At 42.9% G+C, this 17,502-nt stretch overlaps 1 protein-coding gene across 1 annotated transcript; it reads left to right on the top strand.

Annotated features, from left to right (window-relative positions):
• Positions 1–754: 754 nt before the first annotated feature.
• On the top strand, positions 755–15,887 carry usp22 (ubiquitin specific peptidase 22). The gene is made up of 13 exons (XM_028408613.1): positions 755–1,198; positions 6,656–6,788; positions 10,253–10,366; positions 10,801–10,902; positions 12,034–12,200; positions 12,284–12,431; positions 12,760–12,862; positions 13,855–14,013; positions 14,234–14,360; positions 14,452–14,543; positions 14,633–14,695; positions 14,790–14,939; positions 15,082–15,887. Exons 1-13 carry the CDS (start codon positions 1,079–1,081, stop codon positions 15,122–15,124), a joined length of 1,521 nt encoding a protein of 506 aa, XP_028264414.1. The 5' UTR covers positions 755–1,078; the 3' UTR covers positions 15,125–15,887.
• Positions 15,888–17,502: the final 1,615 nt, after the last annotated feature.

Raw genomic sequence — 17,502 nt, forward strand, 5'->3', positions numbered from 1 at the left:
TGAAGGCCGTAACTCGAGGGCATTACATACAAACACCCAATGGCGGATGAGGAATAAATCTGATTATATTCTACATTTGTTAAGACTGCAATGATCTGTTTCCCCTCCCCCTTTCCCTGTTTTTTTTTTGGTTAGAATGTAGATATCATCAGTAGCAAATTTGTACACATGGACATGCCCTTGACCAAACTCGGCACAATGGAGGAGTCGTTCACGATCTGGTGCACTGTTTTGTTTTTGGATTTGTTTTTTTTTTCTTTTTTGTTTTTTAGGTGGGATCCACTAGAGGACGCTGGAGCACTGTACAGACAACCGACAGCTTGTTATTCCAAGAAGTGAAGTCAACAGATGAAACCAAACTGTCATGTTATTTGGGAGCTTGAGCTTTGCAATTGTGGATCTGTTAATAATAAATTGTTTAAGAATATTGTTCTGGGGTTTCATACGTTTTTGAAAAGAAAAAAAATAAGATCTTATCGATCCGTGTTCTTCTGTTCGATTTCCTAACGCACTGATTGTCTCATTGTAAGATTTTGGATTGATACAATGAGGCTGATTTCTGCTTCAGCCAATGAACGCGCTCAGACAAGCGGATATGGTTTGCAGGAAAATGTAGCCAATCAGAACGCAGCACCTACTTCACAGAGGCGGGACTTCACTACTGGCACCCGCCAATCATGCGAGGTACTCGCTTCTGATTGGTCCACCGCTATGAATGAGGTGGGTCTTCACGCACCGTGTAAGCTACTGTTGAAATTCCAATGCTAACCAACTTTAGCCAGCTTGCTAACATGTAATTCAGCGAACGAGGGGAGCTACATACGTGCTATTCGGGATTAAATTGCTTAAATAGCATTCATTGCCAAAGCAGACACATCAGAAGTTTGGTATTAATGTTTACTAGTGCGGGTATCTTAGCTACCGCAGCCAGGACATGTCCAGTTAGCCTGAACGCAGCAATCGGTGGATAACGAACCTGGCAAGCTAGCCAGTCAGCTCGTTTGGACTGGGTCTGCGTTGAGGGATTTGAACAGGTTTCTTCGCCCAGAGGACAGTAAAGCCGGATGCTGTGACTACCATGAGTCCCGCAGGCTGCCCCCATGTCAACGCCTTCAAAGTGGACAACTGGAAGCAGAACCTGAGGGTTATTTACCAGTGTTTCGTTTGGAGCGGTTCAGCCGAGACCAGAAAACGCAAGGTAACAAGTGACAAGGAAGCGAGTGCTGCTTAAAAAAAGGAAGCCTAGCCGACAATAGACGATGTGTATGTGTACGTGTGTGTGTGTGTGTGTGTGTGTGTGTGAGTGAGCTAGCGTCGCGTGTGTGGACACTTCCCCGCCCTTCCAAAACAACGCCAAAACATCCGACTCTCCGAATAATGAACTGCTCTTCACCCTCAGTCAAATACCATCCACTTTGAGGTTGCTTTTGTTTGTACCCCCCCCCTTTCAATAGCTCACTGGGACTAGCCTCCAACACCTGCTGCAGTACAGCCACACTGAAGCAAACTACGGTACTAGCATCACCCAGCTAACCCCTCAAAGCCGAGCGTTAGCTTCCATCAAAGCTAAATACCGCGTGATGAATCAGAAAACTGATGTGCATCTTTTTTGCATCGGCACTGCGCCTGCAGCGGCTCCACTTCCTTCCACCAGAAAACCGCAGGCCAGTATTTTGACGGTGGGATTTCCTCGCTTATGGGGGGGGGGGGGCACTCATGGGTTGAACAATCACTAACCATTCGCGAATCTATACCCCCCCCCAAAAAAACCGTATTATACAGCTGTTAACCCTGCTAAATCTGAGCCACACACACACACACAAAAATGGAGACGCATCACTGCATGACATCAAGGTTGGTAGGATGTGTGTGTCATCAGCCAGCCTCTCTGTAAAATGAGTGCAGCTGCTTGTAGATGAGGCCTTCTTATATTGAGTCATGGTGAGTGTATATAGATTTACATAACATGTATGTATAGAACAGATGTGAACAATAGTAGCATGTTGTGCTCATATCTGCAGTGCATCCTCCTGCCTGCTCTGGGACAAACCCTGTGTCCTCCGTCATGTGCAAGAGGTTGTAATCCATGAGGCATGTACAGTGAGAAGAATGGTTTAAATATTTTTAGGCTGTCCTCCTGCAGTGGATTGCTTAGATATCTCCCCCCCCCCCCCCCCCTTTTTATGTCTCCACCCTGTCCTGAAGAGCGGACAAGAGCTGGTAACACAGGCTCACATCCCCTGCTTAGTATTGCCTCCCTGTGGCACAACATTTTCATTGATCGTGGCTCAGTTTTCCATTCAGACACGTCCTTCTCAGGGGAAAACTGTTACACCAGGCGCTTCGTTTCTTCAATGGGAGGCACACAATAGCTTAAATGTTCCAAAAAAGACAGTAATTATGGGCCCTTTTCAAGGCTGGTGAAGAAAAAACTAAATGTTCCAGCTAGTCTTAGCTCTCACTCGTGCTTTAAATGGTATTTGAACTAAAGTGCTGCAGCAATATCACCACAAGTTCATGCTTTTCATAGCTAAAGGTATTCACAATGTTGTTATCTGTGTATTTACTCAGACGGATGTCTACAAGGATGGATACACATACTACTACTTACACTACTTCTATGTCCACCTGGAGTCTAGGTTCAGTATAGTGGATAGGGGTCTTTGTGAATATGTGTTCTGCACTGGCAACCACTTTCTTAAAGTCTGAGGCTGCTATATCTGCCCATTTTAATAGTCTTTTAGGTACAAATTGTACATACGCAGGCCTCTCACAGGTCGACACAATGATATTGGCTGATAAGGAGTTTGATAGTGTCATTTGTTCACCCTTAGATGATCAGATTTAAACAATACACCCATACTAGCCAACTCCACTTCAATAGAAGTGGTTGAATTGTGATATGTGTATTATTAACTGATATGACTTTTCAGTTTTAATATCATGGTATTCATTAACACTCAAATGTTGAGTGTTAATGAGCAGTGCCACTCTGTTTTCCCTCTGGCTGTGATAACGAGGAAACAAATTCGGTCTTTCCGCCAGAAAATAATAGCTGCGTCTGTTTTGACTTTTTTTTTTTTGCCTCTATCATTTCAAGCAGCAGTGCTTGAAAGTGCTACTGTTCAAAAAAGCAGGCAACTCCACTATCATTCACTCCGTTGACCGTTAACTCTAGTGTCAGCCTCAGATCGTCATGATCAACTCTCTCTGCATCAGGCAGTCCTCCCAACCTTCTAATGCACAGTGAATTTTAAGCATTCATTCACCTTGCCGAATCAAAGGCTGACTTTACTGACGGTAAGAGAAGTGTCTTATCATATCAGATTTTTGTCAGTACACTGCACGGAAAACTGCCTTTTTCCCTATGCTGTAGCAAACATCGACTAGTAGATGATGCATTCCCATCTCACACAGCTTGATCAATACCTACGCCTCTTTGTAAATAATCATTTAGGAGTCATAACGAGATGCTGCTCACGACACGCGCATATGCCTGCACCACACCGCCAACCTGCTAAAATCAGTGAGTCAGTCATTCTTGGAGCTTAGCAGCAGATTCAACAATACTTTTGTCCTAAGTCCTGTTAAGGCTGGCTCCTGCGACTGCTGCTGCCTTTATTCAGCAGCGCAACACAAAATGGAATCAATGTGAGAGAGGTCCAGTGAGTTGTAAGCTCAGAGCTGGTGACAGAGAAGGCAGAAGGTCGATCAAATGTTTCGTGATAGCTGTTGTGCTAAATGTAAAGAAATCTCACGCCTAACCTCTGCAGTCATTTATCTATATTTTGTATGAATTGTTTGAAGCCAGCCTTTCCTTGAAAGAGCCGTGTGTGTTGTAACATTTGGTTCAGAATAACACTTTTCTAATCAGGATCTTTCCAGCCTGTTACCCTCTCCTACTTTTCTCACGTACTGTAACTTCCCGCCTACAGATCACTGACATTCAAAGAAATATGACGTGGTCAGACGTTGGGCCGCTCTCAGGGTGCCAAGAAGACCACAAGGCCTTGTTCAGCAAGTGCCCTCTTGTTAGTATATCGCCACAAACTATTGTATGTATATCCATTGTAACTACTAAATAAATGTACTCACACTATTGCTGACATGTCAGGTTGAAGATGCACAAAAGAGACACAAATTCTTACATGAATACAGTGTCCTCAGCGACTATGGGGAAAAAAAACACATTCACACTGTAACACTGACGGCTAGAAGAATGACAGGAGAAGGATTGTTGCATATTGATGTGTATTTTCATAATTCATGTGCTGTCTAAGCACTTATGCATGGAGGGTTGTGTGTGACTGGAATAAGAATGTGCATGTGTGTGTGTTGTCTCCCCCCCCCCTCTCATTTTCTATCTCTGTCCCCTGTTTAACTTGGCACGAGAAGCAGGTTTTAATATTACGAGCAACAAAAGCAGTAGAGGATTTCGTGGTGGCCATTTGGTGGATCGTCAAAGAAATCGTGTGTGACATGAAAATATATTTAAAGATTTATACCGCACACACTTTTCTATCTGTTGGGGGGTGAGTAGCTGAACTTAGCATGGTAGCAGCTAGCCTGGGTTGTGGGTTTCCTTGTTTCCAGTTGAATATTTACACTTTTCAAGCAGCACAGGTGACGGTCAATCAAATCACATTAAAATAATCCAGGTAACCAACTGGACAGGATACACGGTAACTGGTTGTGCATATCATTGTGTTTGAGTTCATCTCCTTGGAAATTGTGATTTTATTTTTTTTTCCACCATTCTTCGACATTTTCCGAGTGTAATAATTCATCAGGAGCTACCCTAGATTCCACTTTAATGTCTCTTCACATCGTCATGTCACACCGGCGTTACATATTCCAATTTATTTTTCATTCCAGTCTGCATCTGTAAGTCCTTTGCAGGTGACACTTAAGTAGAACACATTTTGCACTGTGTTCTAAAACATTTGACATTGATATGAGTGTTCAGCCTAACCCCAGCCATCATTTGCTTTTTGATTTTCTCTCTTTGTCTCGAGTTCCCTGTCCTTGTACCTTCCTCAATCTGTTTCCTTCTACTCTCCTGTCTTTCCTTATTTTCCCTTCTCTCCTTTTCTGCACATTGCTCAATTTTTTTTCTCACCTCTTCATATTCATGCTGGCTCATTGGCATGCCAGCTTGTCATCTGCATGCTTTTGAACTGTTGCTATCTACCCCTCCATCCACAGTCAGCCGGCCTCTTCTCTCTCTCTCTCTGTCTCTCTCTCTTTTCAATGTGACTATCAAACAGAATGTATAGGATACACTATTAATAATGAATACTGCACTTTAATTACATGAATTTTGCGTCATTATTATGCCAGTAGAACACTAAATAAAAGCACACAAAACCCATCCACTCAGTGATGGAGTCACAGACACACACACACAATGAATGAAATGTTTCTGTTTGATTGCTTTCTGTTGCCTATTGTGATTCTGAGCAGGGCACCACACCACTGAAGCAAAGGCTACTGTATGTGAGATGCTTTTTTTTACATTAAGTCATTATTTAAATTGTAATTGTAAGACAGTAAATGGAGACATATAACATAATAATGAGGGGCAAATGCTTTTAAATGTCAAATAAATGTGTACAAGCATTAGATTCATCAGACCTGCTGTCAAACCTGTGTTGCCGAGGTTGCTGAGCCACTTCGATGCTGATATAGAAAATTAAAGCGTTTCTATTATTAAATTTTTAACAATAAACAAGATGCTGGTGCTACATTATATGTTAAAAAATGGATTAACATAACCCTTTTCTATGGCTCAATCCTGATTGGACAATTGCTGCAGTCTATGCTGTGCTATATCTGTAGAACAGAGTGTTGCTATGCATGAATCATTTTGCCCATTACATGTGAAAAGCATTCTGTTTTTTTTATTCCTGCATATCCTCTGCCATTGAGCTTCCATAATAACAAGGACATCATCATCATAATAATAATGTTAATTCCACTACAGGAGATAATTAAGCAATACTTCACCAATTGGACAAAATGAGTGGGACAAATGTTGTGCATCCCATTTACACAGTTATGGCAAACATTAGCATATTAACACTTTTGGCAATGAAGATGTGGAGATGCGTTAGAATCATATTTCTGTGCATTTGTATGTAGTTCTGTTCATGTCTCTTTGCTCGTGTCGCACTTTTCCTTTTGATGAAATGCATTATTGTTGCTAGGATGACTAATAGATGAGCTAAATATAAACGCTTCAATGCAGCAGCTATATGCTAAAAATACCACATGAACAATTTCTTAGTTATGAGTAACATGTTAACAAAAAAAAAAACATGGCAAAATGACCATATATTTTTGGGTTTATTACTTGAGATGAGTCCAATAACTGTGCATTGTGTGCACTGCTGCACTGTGTTGACCAGCCTAACTTTGGCTTTGTAGCATACGTTTAGTGATTTTTATTAAAAAATGGCTGGAAACATGAAGCATGAAGACAAACGCTTGTGATCATTTAATTGCAGAAGTCACACTTTTCAACATAATACAGTTATTTGACCATTTAATGACTGCTGCTGTCTTTGGTGCAGTCAGAGGTACTGATGTGAGTTTGTTGGTGTATTGTTTAAGATCCTAATAATAATGTTTTCCTCTCCTCCTCCTTTTTTTTTAGGCCAAGTCATGCATCTGCCACATGTGCGGCGCCCACCTCAACAGACTCCACTCCTGCCTGTACTGCGTCTTCTTCGCCTGCTTTGCCAAAAAACATATCCATGAACATGCCAAGAGCAAACGGCATAACCTAGGTATGGCACACACACACACACCTAGAGGAGATATGTTGTAAACACTTGGCCTAAAGCTTGTTCCATACTCCGCAAGAACAGAGAACTCGCTCCTCACTCCCCGCTCCCCGAGTGGTAAGAGTAAAAAATAAAAGGAGCTGTTTGCCAGCTGCTCATCTAAACTGTCCATCATCATTGTACTTCCTCCTTCTGTCTGTGTGTTCTGCACCTGAAGAAGCTTGTGCTTGTTCTCGCACAGCACGGAGAGAAAAAGTTCTGCCCGGGCCATGTGTCCGAGAGAGCTGCAGAACAGGCCCTCCGAGAGAAAAATGACGTCATTTTGTGGGCATAACGTCGGCAGCGAGGAGCGAGTTCTCTGTTCTCATGGAGCATGGATCCAGCTTAACAAAGAGCTGAGACAATATATATACTTACTGCTGTGAAGATGTAGCCTTGTGATGCTTCTTAGACACTAGAATGTGTGTGTTTTCTATTTATTAAGGCAAAATAACGGTGATGGACGGAGCTACGAGCTTTTGCGCTCATTAATTGCAACACAGTCTGAGGCATGCCCTCAAGGAGGATTTAAATGTCACCTGTGTATTTGGCCTCATGTTGCCCCATTAGAGGTAAAATATGCATTAGTGAATTCACTAATGAATAGGGGACTGAGGTCTATCTTGGTGGCTGATTAAAATTAAGCACATTTTCTTGACTACTTTACTGAGCACACCTCACTGCTTTCCTCCAAAATCCTTCCAAACACTCACACTGCTGTGTGTATTTATGGCTTAAAGCACAACAACAAGATTTGTGTCTGCCTTATTTTCACAGGATTAATATTTCTGGTCAGAGAAGCTAAAGCAAAAACATTGCACATCACTGGTTGTAAGTAATAACCAGCATTAGAAGTAGTCGTTGAAACATTCTTCCTTAGAAACGACAAGAGAAGGCTTCTATTTTCAGGAAGTGAACCGACCACGCTGCGTTTCTCAGCACAGCTCACACGGAGGCTGCTTTGTTGGCATGCGTTCACAGTAAGACATGAGGGGAAAGTTGTATTTCAATTCACTGATTTAAATGTTTGCATCAAACAGACACAATCTGGACGGCTCCAGATTTGAATAAAGACGTGGGTGTTTGCTGAACACCATGAGCAGTTGGCTGTTTTTCACCCTCCCTGCTACTCCCACAGGGACACACGGCCTGTAATAATCAAAACATGGCTCAGAAATTGCAGATTTGTTTCAGAGAAATATTACCTGAACTTGGCCTGCAAAACCAGCTGCTGAAGATTCTACTGTGCAACCGATTTGGCAATGTTCATATCCAAGTAGTTGACGAATAAAAAATGAAAAGCAGAATTAAAGCCTGAGCTTCCAGAACAGTTTCAGCGCTCCTTATCAGAGGTTTCTACAGTGTGCGGGCAAAATCAGATTTGTTGCACAAATCAAATCTTTAGCACAGACCATCCAAACGGTTATTCGTAGGTGATCAGATTTGTGTGTCCAGCCAGACGTCTGCATCAACGTTTCAAATGTCAGTCTCTTTCAGCTTTGTCTGCTACAGAAGCGTTTCCATAGTGCCTGGCTGCAGATGATTTATATCTGCGTCTGTCAATAAGGTTTTGTCAGACACGAATTTTAAACTTCTCAAGTTGTTGTGACTACAACTACATAGCTGACCAAAAAGAGCAGCAGATTTTATGCAGTATATCAATACCGGTAGCCATGACACCGGGTGTCAGCAGTGCAGATGCTTCATTCACACAAGCATTAGGAGGTGGTTTGGGTCCTTGGAGGCCCCTCTTTATTTTGAGCACATGTGAAGAACCGTGTGATCTAACTCTCACCTCCGCTGTGCTCGGTGTGCCACCCTGCAGAGAGCAAGAAGTGAGCAACTCTGTGCATTCATGAATTTAAATGTGCTGTAGGGGGCAGCCATGAACACACATGCTGCGGAGTAACGTGCATAAGCCATGGGCCGAGTACGCAGCTCTGAGATATGTTGTTAAAGGCTGAAGTTGCTCGAGGTGTAACACATGCACAGACATTTAATTTGTCTATAATATTTAAGAAGCAAATAAAAGGACAAACTGTCAAGGCGACATTTAAAAGACACCGTAAAGAGGATACTATCTTCAACACAAGGCAGCAGCCTATTAGTGTAGAAGCCAGTTTTGCACACAGTAGCTTTCTTTTTTCTTTTTTTAATTCTCCACATAATAGTATTGAGGCTGTTTGAGCTGCGAGTGATGTGCGTTACACTGCAGTATTTGGAGGAGAACGGTGCCGCAGCAAAGGCACTCAGGGTGTCAATGACAAAGGCTGGGTTTGGCAGATGTTGAGACAGTGCGGTTTGGTCTTGTGCAGCCTCCTTTTTACTCTGCGTTATCACTCAGCTCAGGAAGACCCCCTGTGGTGTGTGTATACGCGTGTGTGTGTATGTGATTCCCACAGAGTGTAATTGTGAGTTTAATTAGGTTAGCTGCTGAATTAAATGCCGCAAAAATACGAGTAAGAAACAGGGTAATACACAAGGAAAGAAAGGCTTGTAGAAAAAGGGACAGATCTCAGCAGACGGGTGAGGAGGTAATTAAGTCGTCTTTAACAAACCCTGTGGAATTAGTCTCCATTAAATCTCACCCTCCTCCTCCTCCTCCTTCCTGTTTCTCCTCCTCTTTTTATGTTTTTTTTTTGCCATTTCATCTCTTTCGCCTGCCTGTTTTATGCATTTTCACTCAGCCATTTGACGAGTTCTGTTTGCTTGGCTCATCTCTCTGTCTCTATTCTCTTTTGCCCTCCTTCTTGTTCCCATGGTTACCTGATGACCCTCTCGATATGGAGAATTGTTTAGGTTTAAGAGCCTAATTGTATGCGCACCACTATTTTTATCTGTGATTTTTGTCTGTCCTTTTAGTACATCTCCCTATGAGATCTTCTCACTTCCTTATTTCTTGCCATCCTTTCCCATTTTTTTTCTCCCCCCTCCCTCCCTCCCTCCTCTATACCTGCAGAGGATGACAGCCAAGAGAGGCCAATAGGCAGGTTGTTATGGAAACAGCAAACAGGTGCTGCAGGGTACAGAGCAGGTGAGGAGAGAGAAGGGGGGGGGGGGGAGAGGGAGTGAAAGGACTGAACATTTAAGTGAGTGTGTGACAGGGAAAGATGGCACAGATAGGTGCCTCCCTCCTTCCCTCCATTCTCCTCCTCACCTTTTGACTTTTCATTGCTCTCTCCATCTCTTTTGCGTGCCGGTCTTGTCTGATATGTCAGCAGATAAGCCCAGCTACCTAGCATCGCAGCGCCATGGCAACATGACCTGAATAAGAAAAAGATAGACGACGAAACAGTTCACACAGCTTGCAGCAACACGGGGCCCCTTTATTACCTTGTGACAGTCTGATAAACTGTTTCTTCATTTGGATGGAATATGTGTTTTAATGAATTGTGTTTGTTTTGTTTATCCTTGTCTCTCTTTTACAGCTATTGACCTGCTGTATGGAGGGATTTACTGCTTTATGTGCCAAGACTACATTTATGACAAAGAAATGGAGCAGATTGCCAAAGAGGAACAAAGAAAAGCCTGGAAGATGCAAGGTACAGCAACACTGAGGAACAAAAAAAAGATGTTGATGTAGATATCGCTGCCTTCTCACCAAAATACTAGAACTACAAAGATGGTGCTCAGTTTGAGAAGATCAGAAAGTACAGTTGTAAAAAATGCACTGAGCAATTTTGGTATTCCATCATCTATGAAATGTATAAAACATCTAAGGGTGTGAAACTCATCAGCTTTAAGACCAGTATGTAAGTTTTAGGGCCATCTAGTGGTGATGTTGCTGATTGCAACCAACAAAATACCCCCCCCCCCCTTATACAGGTGTGCAGATGAACCTACAGTATAGTAATAGACAGTGGCAGTGGAACATGGAAGAAGAGCTGCTTCCTGTGTAGATAATAAGGGCTGTATGTGATTGATTGGTATAGATCAATATGCAGAAATGAAACTCTATTATTTGTATGTGTTGCAGGCATAGGGGAGAAGTACTCAACATGGGAGCCCACCAAGAGGGAGCTGGAGCTGCTCCGTCACAACCCTAAGAGGAGGAGAATCACCTCCAACTGTACTATCGGTTAGTACTTAACACTGGTGCTGGACCTGCTCATGGTTACCTGGGTGATTAGGCCAGTCTGTATCAAAGACACATGACATCAGAGGGAGGAAATGATGTAAATGGATACTGTATTTTACTGTGATTGTTTCCACTGCATCTTCAGAGCTCAATTCTCTATCTATAAAAATAAGAAAATGAAGGCGGTGTATCAATTCTGACCTGCATCCTTCAAAAGACACAGCCTATGAAGGCGTGGCCCGTGTAGAACACAAAGGTCAAAATGAGCATTGTTATATGATATAGTCTATGGAGGATTTTCTGGTTGCATCACCAGCTGTCAGAAATCCACTCCTGTTTCCTAGCAACCTTGACGGCTGCAGTTGTTACTTGCACTCCTCGACAGGAGGAGTACACTTCCGGATCCAGGGAAATAAAGGCGGCTTTTGCTCTAAATTGATTATACCTATCCTTTTTTTTTTTTTTTTAGATGATGTCATTATTTTGATAATGCTAAGGTTCTACACAGTGAAAAGCTACAGCATTAGTTACAGCTCCCACTGAATAAATACATGTTTATGTGTGTGTACAAAACAGATTTATGCATGTATCAATAGGGAATATTGGAGTGAAACAGTGTTGGGATCAGGCAGTGTGTGGGAGTGAGGAGAGCTGGCATACGTTTAACACCTTGTAGCAGCCTGCAGGGATCTGCTCTGGAGCCATTAACATCCCTGGCACTGTCTTCGATGAGGGAAATTACAGGCCTGGCTGCTCATCTATGAGAGCACCTCCTTCCTTCCTTGCATCCTTTCTTCCTTCTTTTCTTACCTACTTTCTTTCCTCCTCCTTTCTCCACCCTCTCCTCCTGCACTGTGTTGGTGTGTGTGGTTAAGTCCGCTGTAATCTGACATGGGTTTTCCTGCATGCAGTCCAACATTGCCTCAGGGACACTTGGGGTGTGTGTGTGTGTATGGCTAACAGCAGTGCAGCTTAGTTGATTCACTGCAGTAGCCGAGAAAAATGGTCTATCATCCTCTCTTCCACTCGGTCTTTCCTTATTTCTTTATTCCTCCCTCTCTTTCTCTCTCCTCCAACCATTTTGTTGACGGATTTTTCTGTGTCACTGCCACCCCCACCCTCCACTCGCAGGCCTGCGTGGTCTGATAAACCTGGGCAACACATGCTTCATGAACTGCATCGTCCAGGCGCTGACACACACTCCGCTGTTGCGAGACTTCTTCTTGTCGGACAGACACAAGTGTGAGATGCAGAGCAACTCCTGCTTGGTGTGTGAGATGTCACAGCTCTTTCAGGAGGTGACTGTTTTTGCTTGTTTAAAAAAAAAATGGGTTTACAGTTAAAGTTTCTTTCCCTCACATAAGTCTACTCCTTTCTTTAGTTCTACTCAGGCCACCAATCGCCTCACATCCCGTTTCGCCTCCTTCACCTGGTGTGGACCCATGCCCGTCACCTGGCCGGCTACGAGCAGCAGGACGCACACGAGTTCCTCATTGCAGCGCTGGACGTCTTGCACAGACACTGCAAAGGTGAGACACAAAATTATCAGTAAAGTAAAACCACAGAAGATGCATATAAACTGTGAGGGGAAAAGATGGCAGAGAGAGGAGGTTCCCAGCTAGTAAGAGAGGAGAAGAGCTGGGATGGGGTGATTAGATGAGTAGCGGTTGGAAAAAAAAAAAAAAAGATGAAAGAGCTGCACAGACCGACAGACAGAGAGCGACGCAGCCCTGATTCTGTTGGATCTCTGTGTGTCTCTCTCATCAGTTTGGGAGCAGAGTGGGTGTGTTGTGAAGTTAACACAGCATTGCTTTTAGTGACAGTGTGCATTTCTGTGTGTGCCTGCCATCTACACAGATGACAACGGGAAGAAAGCCAACAACCCGAACCACTGTAACTGCATCATCGACCAAATCTTCACAGGGGGCCTGCAGTCTGACGTCACCTGTCAAGTCTGCCAGTAAGTGTGTGTGTGTGTGTGTGTGAAAACAAACTCGTCCTAAAATATTACTTATGCCTCACAAGAGACTGTATAAAAAGATTATGTTCTAATGGAACAAATCAGTGGCCTTGTAGACCACTGTACAGTTCCACTTTCTAAAGACAGACACACCTCACTTCACTGGATAAAAAGTGTCTAATCCCTCGTCTCTAGATAAACCACCACCCCCTACCCTTCCTTCACACCTCCACACCTTTATCAGGCGCACATTGCACCATCAATCACATGCACACACTAAACAGCTACACTGCAGCAACAGGAAAACCCTTTCATGGCATACAGTCTGGAAAGTTGGCCTCTAGTTCCACCTGGTGGCTTGTTGAGATTATTGGCACTTGGATGATTTTCTAACAGTCATTAGAAAGGGAAAATCTCACATAAGTAAGTAATTTATTGAACTAGAACGAACCCATAAACTGTGTTTCTGTAGTGGTTTGAAACCTCGGTCTATCCTCAAGCCTGCAGAAGATCAAAGATCACACCACAACTATAAAAGCCCTGTGTAAAAAGCAGCGGTTTGTCCTTTGAAATTCAAAACAAGTGCAAAGCTATTAAATATTAAATGTTTTTTTTAGGCATCCTGTCAAAGAATTCCGATGCAGTAAATGCTTGTTTTCTGTTTACTTTCACATTTTACTATTTAAGATGCAATCACAGTAAGTATAACGCAGTTCCCACTCAACCTCAGCTCCTCAGTGCTGTTTGTTGGTGCCAGAATATGTGTTTTGTTTTTTCGCACTAGCTTAATGTTTAACTGGATAGATGACAAACTCAAGTCTTGTTTTTAAGTCTTTATTTTTTTGCACTCATTGATCCGTTCTCGTTTTTTGAATTAATGCCACGACCCTTATGGATCAATCAATACAAATTATGCCACCATATTTGAGATGCTTTAATTTTTTGTGTGCAGTATTTTCATCTTTTCACCATCTTTCCTTTTTCCCCCCTAGTGGTGTGTCAACAACCATAGACCCATTCTGGGACATCAGCCTGGACCTGCCAGGTTCCTCCACACCATTCTGGCCCCTCAGCCCCGGAGGAGACGGATCAGCACTTAACGGAGAGAGTCACACCACTGGAGCCACAACTCTCACAGACTGTCTGCGAAGGTGAGGCAAACCAGGCTGTAATCAAGGGAGAAGAAAGCCAACCAGAAAGCAACACAACTGGACTCCAATAACTTTACTTTTAATTCCTAGCAGCACACAAACGGTACACACACGGATAATTATCTGTCTGTCCCAAATCCAGTGGAGCAGAGACCTCAGAAAGCATCAGCAGCAGCAGCAGCATTGATAAAAGTGCACTAAATCTTATCTTCCCGTTTAGGTTCACTAGACCAGAGCACCTTGGCAGCAGTGCTAAAATCAAGTGCAGTGGTTGCCATAGCTACCAGGAGTCCACCAAGCAGCTCACCATGAAGAAGCTGCCCATCGTGGCCTGCTTTCACCTTAAAGTATGACCAGCAGCTGATTGTTGATCAAGCCACACTCTGATCAGTGTTCTAACACTAACACATGTTTGTGTTTGTGCGTTTCTGTTCTCAGAGGTTCGAGCATTCTGCTAAACTGCGACGGAAGATCACTACTTATGTCTCCTTTCCACTGGAGCTGGACATGACCCCCTTCATGGCATCTAGGTAAACATTTTTTCATCCCTAGTGAATTCATTCAACTACCCGTCAGTGGTGTTTCTGAGTTTCTAAGTCCGTCTTGCTGTGTGTTTCAGTAAAGAAAGCCGGATGAATGGGCAGTACCAGCAGACTGTGGATCCCTTCAACAATGACAACAAGTAAGGCTTAACTATTATTATAATTATCAAAGTAATTTGGAGTTGCAACATAAAAAAAACTGAGCTCTAACTGCAGGTTTTTCCTTTTTTTTAGGTATAGTTTGTTTGCAGTTGTGAACCACCAGGGGACACTAGAAAGCGGCCATTACACCACCTTTATCAGGCAGCACAAGGACCAGTGGTTCAAATGTGATGACGCTATCATCACCAAGGCCAGCATCAAGGATGTTTTGGATAGCGAAGGGTGAGCAAAGGGCATAGCACTACATGCTGTGGGATCCCACGCTAAAAACAATGATGTGTTTGCTTCAGTGTTTCTTGTTTACAATGATTTTTGTCTTATTAGCAGTTCTGCTGTCTGACTGTGGTGCTCTCATCTCCCTTAGGTACCTTTTGTTTTACCACAAACAGTTCCTGGAGTATGAATAGTTCCTTCCGCCGGAGCAGCCTGCAGGAGGAGCTGAGGGGGGGGGGGGGGGGGGACGCAAGGATTAGTTGCATGGGAAAGGTAAACAGAGTGATGAGAGAGAGGCAATGGAACAGACACACACATGCCTACCTTCTGTCACTCTTAACATGCAACCACTCCCCTACTACATGCTGATCTAGTTCCTCTGTGTTACAGTGAAGAAAGAACTGTTTTCTGTGCAGGGAAAAAAAAAACCACAAAATACAAGAACCCAAGCAAAATGCATCGAAAGGCAGATTTGTACGGGCCCCCAAAAGAACATTACATATTTACAAGGGTTTTCACTTGAATTCAGTGGATGAAGACGAAAGCAGCTGTGATGGCGGACTGTATAAAAAAAACAAACAAGAAATGACTGCAAAATCAGATAACTGAGAGTCTTGAATCCCCACATCTGTCTGTTATCAAATGTGGGCAACTGGTTTTATTAAGCGGTATTTCATCAGGGGACGGTTTACTTGATCACAAATGCTGTTCCTCACCCATATCTTGCTACATGCTTGCACAGCTGCATATATTAATTAACATCCAGGGGGCGCTAAGAAGCGGAGCTGCACGGTGCAGACGGCTCCTGCTTTCCACTTTTACCTGCAACGATTTCAAACAAGCAAACTTTCTGGACACAAGCACACTTGTCTGACACACCCACACTCCTCCAAAAGACCAAATATTTCACGGACGGAAGTTGTCTTATTATGCATTTCTTTGTTCAGACTGCAACTACTTGGGGTGAGGGTGGGGCAGAGGGGAGGAGGAGGAGGGGAGGGTGGGGTAAAAAAAAATCACCTGACAAATAGTATTCTCAAGATTATTCCATTTATTATTCGTGAGTTTGTAGTTATCACTCAGATACTTTAGAAAACTCTAAAAAAAAAAAAAAAAAAAAAAAACGGACGTGATGGATCTGTTATTTTCTGCCTCTCTTGCTGCTTCCAACAGTCAAAGGGGGGGAAATAGATTTCACAGTGAATATTATATTTTTATACATACTGCAATTAAAGTTTGTTTACGGTTTTGCATTCTCCCTAAACTCTCACATTGTTCGTCTGTGTTACATTGTGCCGTCAATCATGTTTTTTTTTTTTTTTGTACTCGAAAAGCAAAAATAGTACTGATGATTTTTTTTGTGGAAAAGCTGCTATGGCTGCTTCTTTTTCTCATTCTTTCCTATTTTAGTTAAATTTGGCTTTTTGTTTTTTCTTCTTTCTTTCTGACACATATTCTCCACACTCATGATACGTTGTCGTAATGCTGTTTCGGGTAAATGGCAAAAAAAAAAAAAAGAAATGAAACAAAAAAGGAGAGTTTGTATAGTGGGTCAGAAGCTCAATCCTGCAGTGTTAACTGTCGGCCGCATGTCGCTCTATTTCGATGTGTTTGTGCGTGTGTGTGTGCGCGTGTGCACGTGTATGGAAAGGGGGCGGGTCGGGATGGGGGGGCAGCAGGGCGGAGATATTCAGCGTAGGTGTGTTTGTATTAAAAAAAATTGTGTTCTTGCGCGTTGAGACACAAAAAAAGGTGTGTATGTGTTCCCGTTTGTATGCACGTGTGTCGTGCGCGTGCGTATGTACCGTATGTTTGTGTACTGAATCAGTACTTGCATTCAGCATGCCGTCTGAGCTGGGTATCACAGTTTGATAGGATTTTTTTTTTTTTTTCCACATGTTGATGATGTATGTAAAAGTATAAATGTACAGTTTGTATGTTAGAGACACATGGTGGAACCTCAAAGTTGATTCGTTCTTCTATATTGCTGGATACAGCCACGGGGGATCGTAAATCAGAAGAAAACTTGTCTTGAGCCGGTCAGTCATTCCTCGCACACACATGTAACTGCTGCAAGAACTGGACACAGTGATGAAAAGACACTCAAATAAAGAAAAAAAAATCTATATCTGTAAACACGTCTGTGCTGCTTATTTATTTAAACTCATTGTTTTGCATTGGGCATTTTTTTTTTTCTCTCCGTGCTTCGGTTGTCGATAAGCACAGGAAGGAAAAACTGGAAGTTACCATAGCAATGGGACCTTGTGCTTGGTCGAACAGAAGTTCCCCATGCAAACACGCTCCCCCTCAGTGAGGCATCAGTATTTATAGAAATGATTCTGTTATCTCACCTCATGGGGGCGCCAAACTACTGTCGTGGAGAGATTCGGATTCTAGCTGCCATGGATGAGCTTTTCACTGACTGTATGTCAGGTGTGTGTTTTCATATTGCTGCAGATGGCCGATCAGGGAAGTTTATCCCTCAGTCTTTTTGCGCTACGCTTTCTTTTTGGGTCGTCATATGTTGTTACGACCTTTTTCTGCCTTTGACTTCACATAATTGTATTTATTT

Source organism: Parambassis ranga, chromosome 6, assembly GCF_900634625.1.
Source record: "Parambassis ranga chromosome 6, fParRan2.1, whole genome shotgun sequence".
Lineage (NCBI taxonomy): Eukaryota > Metazoa > Chordata > Actinopteri > Ambassidae > Parambassis > Parambassis ranga.

Excerpts from the sequence above, each read along its gene's own strand:
- usp22 (XM_028408613.1), top strand. The coding sequence starts at position 1,079 with ATGAGTCCCGCAGGCTGCCCCCATGTCAACGCCTTCAAAGTGGACAAC. Across the intron at positions 12,863-13,854 it reads GTCACCTGTCAAGTCTGCCA|TGGTGTGTCAACAACCATAG; the intron begins GTAAGTGTGTGT and ends TTTCCCCCCTAG. Across the intron at positions 14,014-14,233 it reads CTCACAGACTGTCTGCGAAG|GTTCACTAGACCAGAGCACC; the intron begins GTGAGGCAAACC and ends CTTCCCGTTTAG.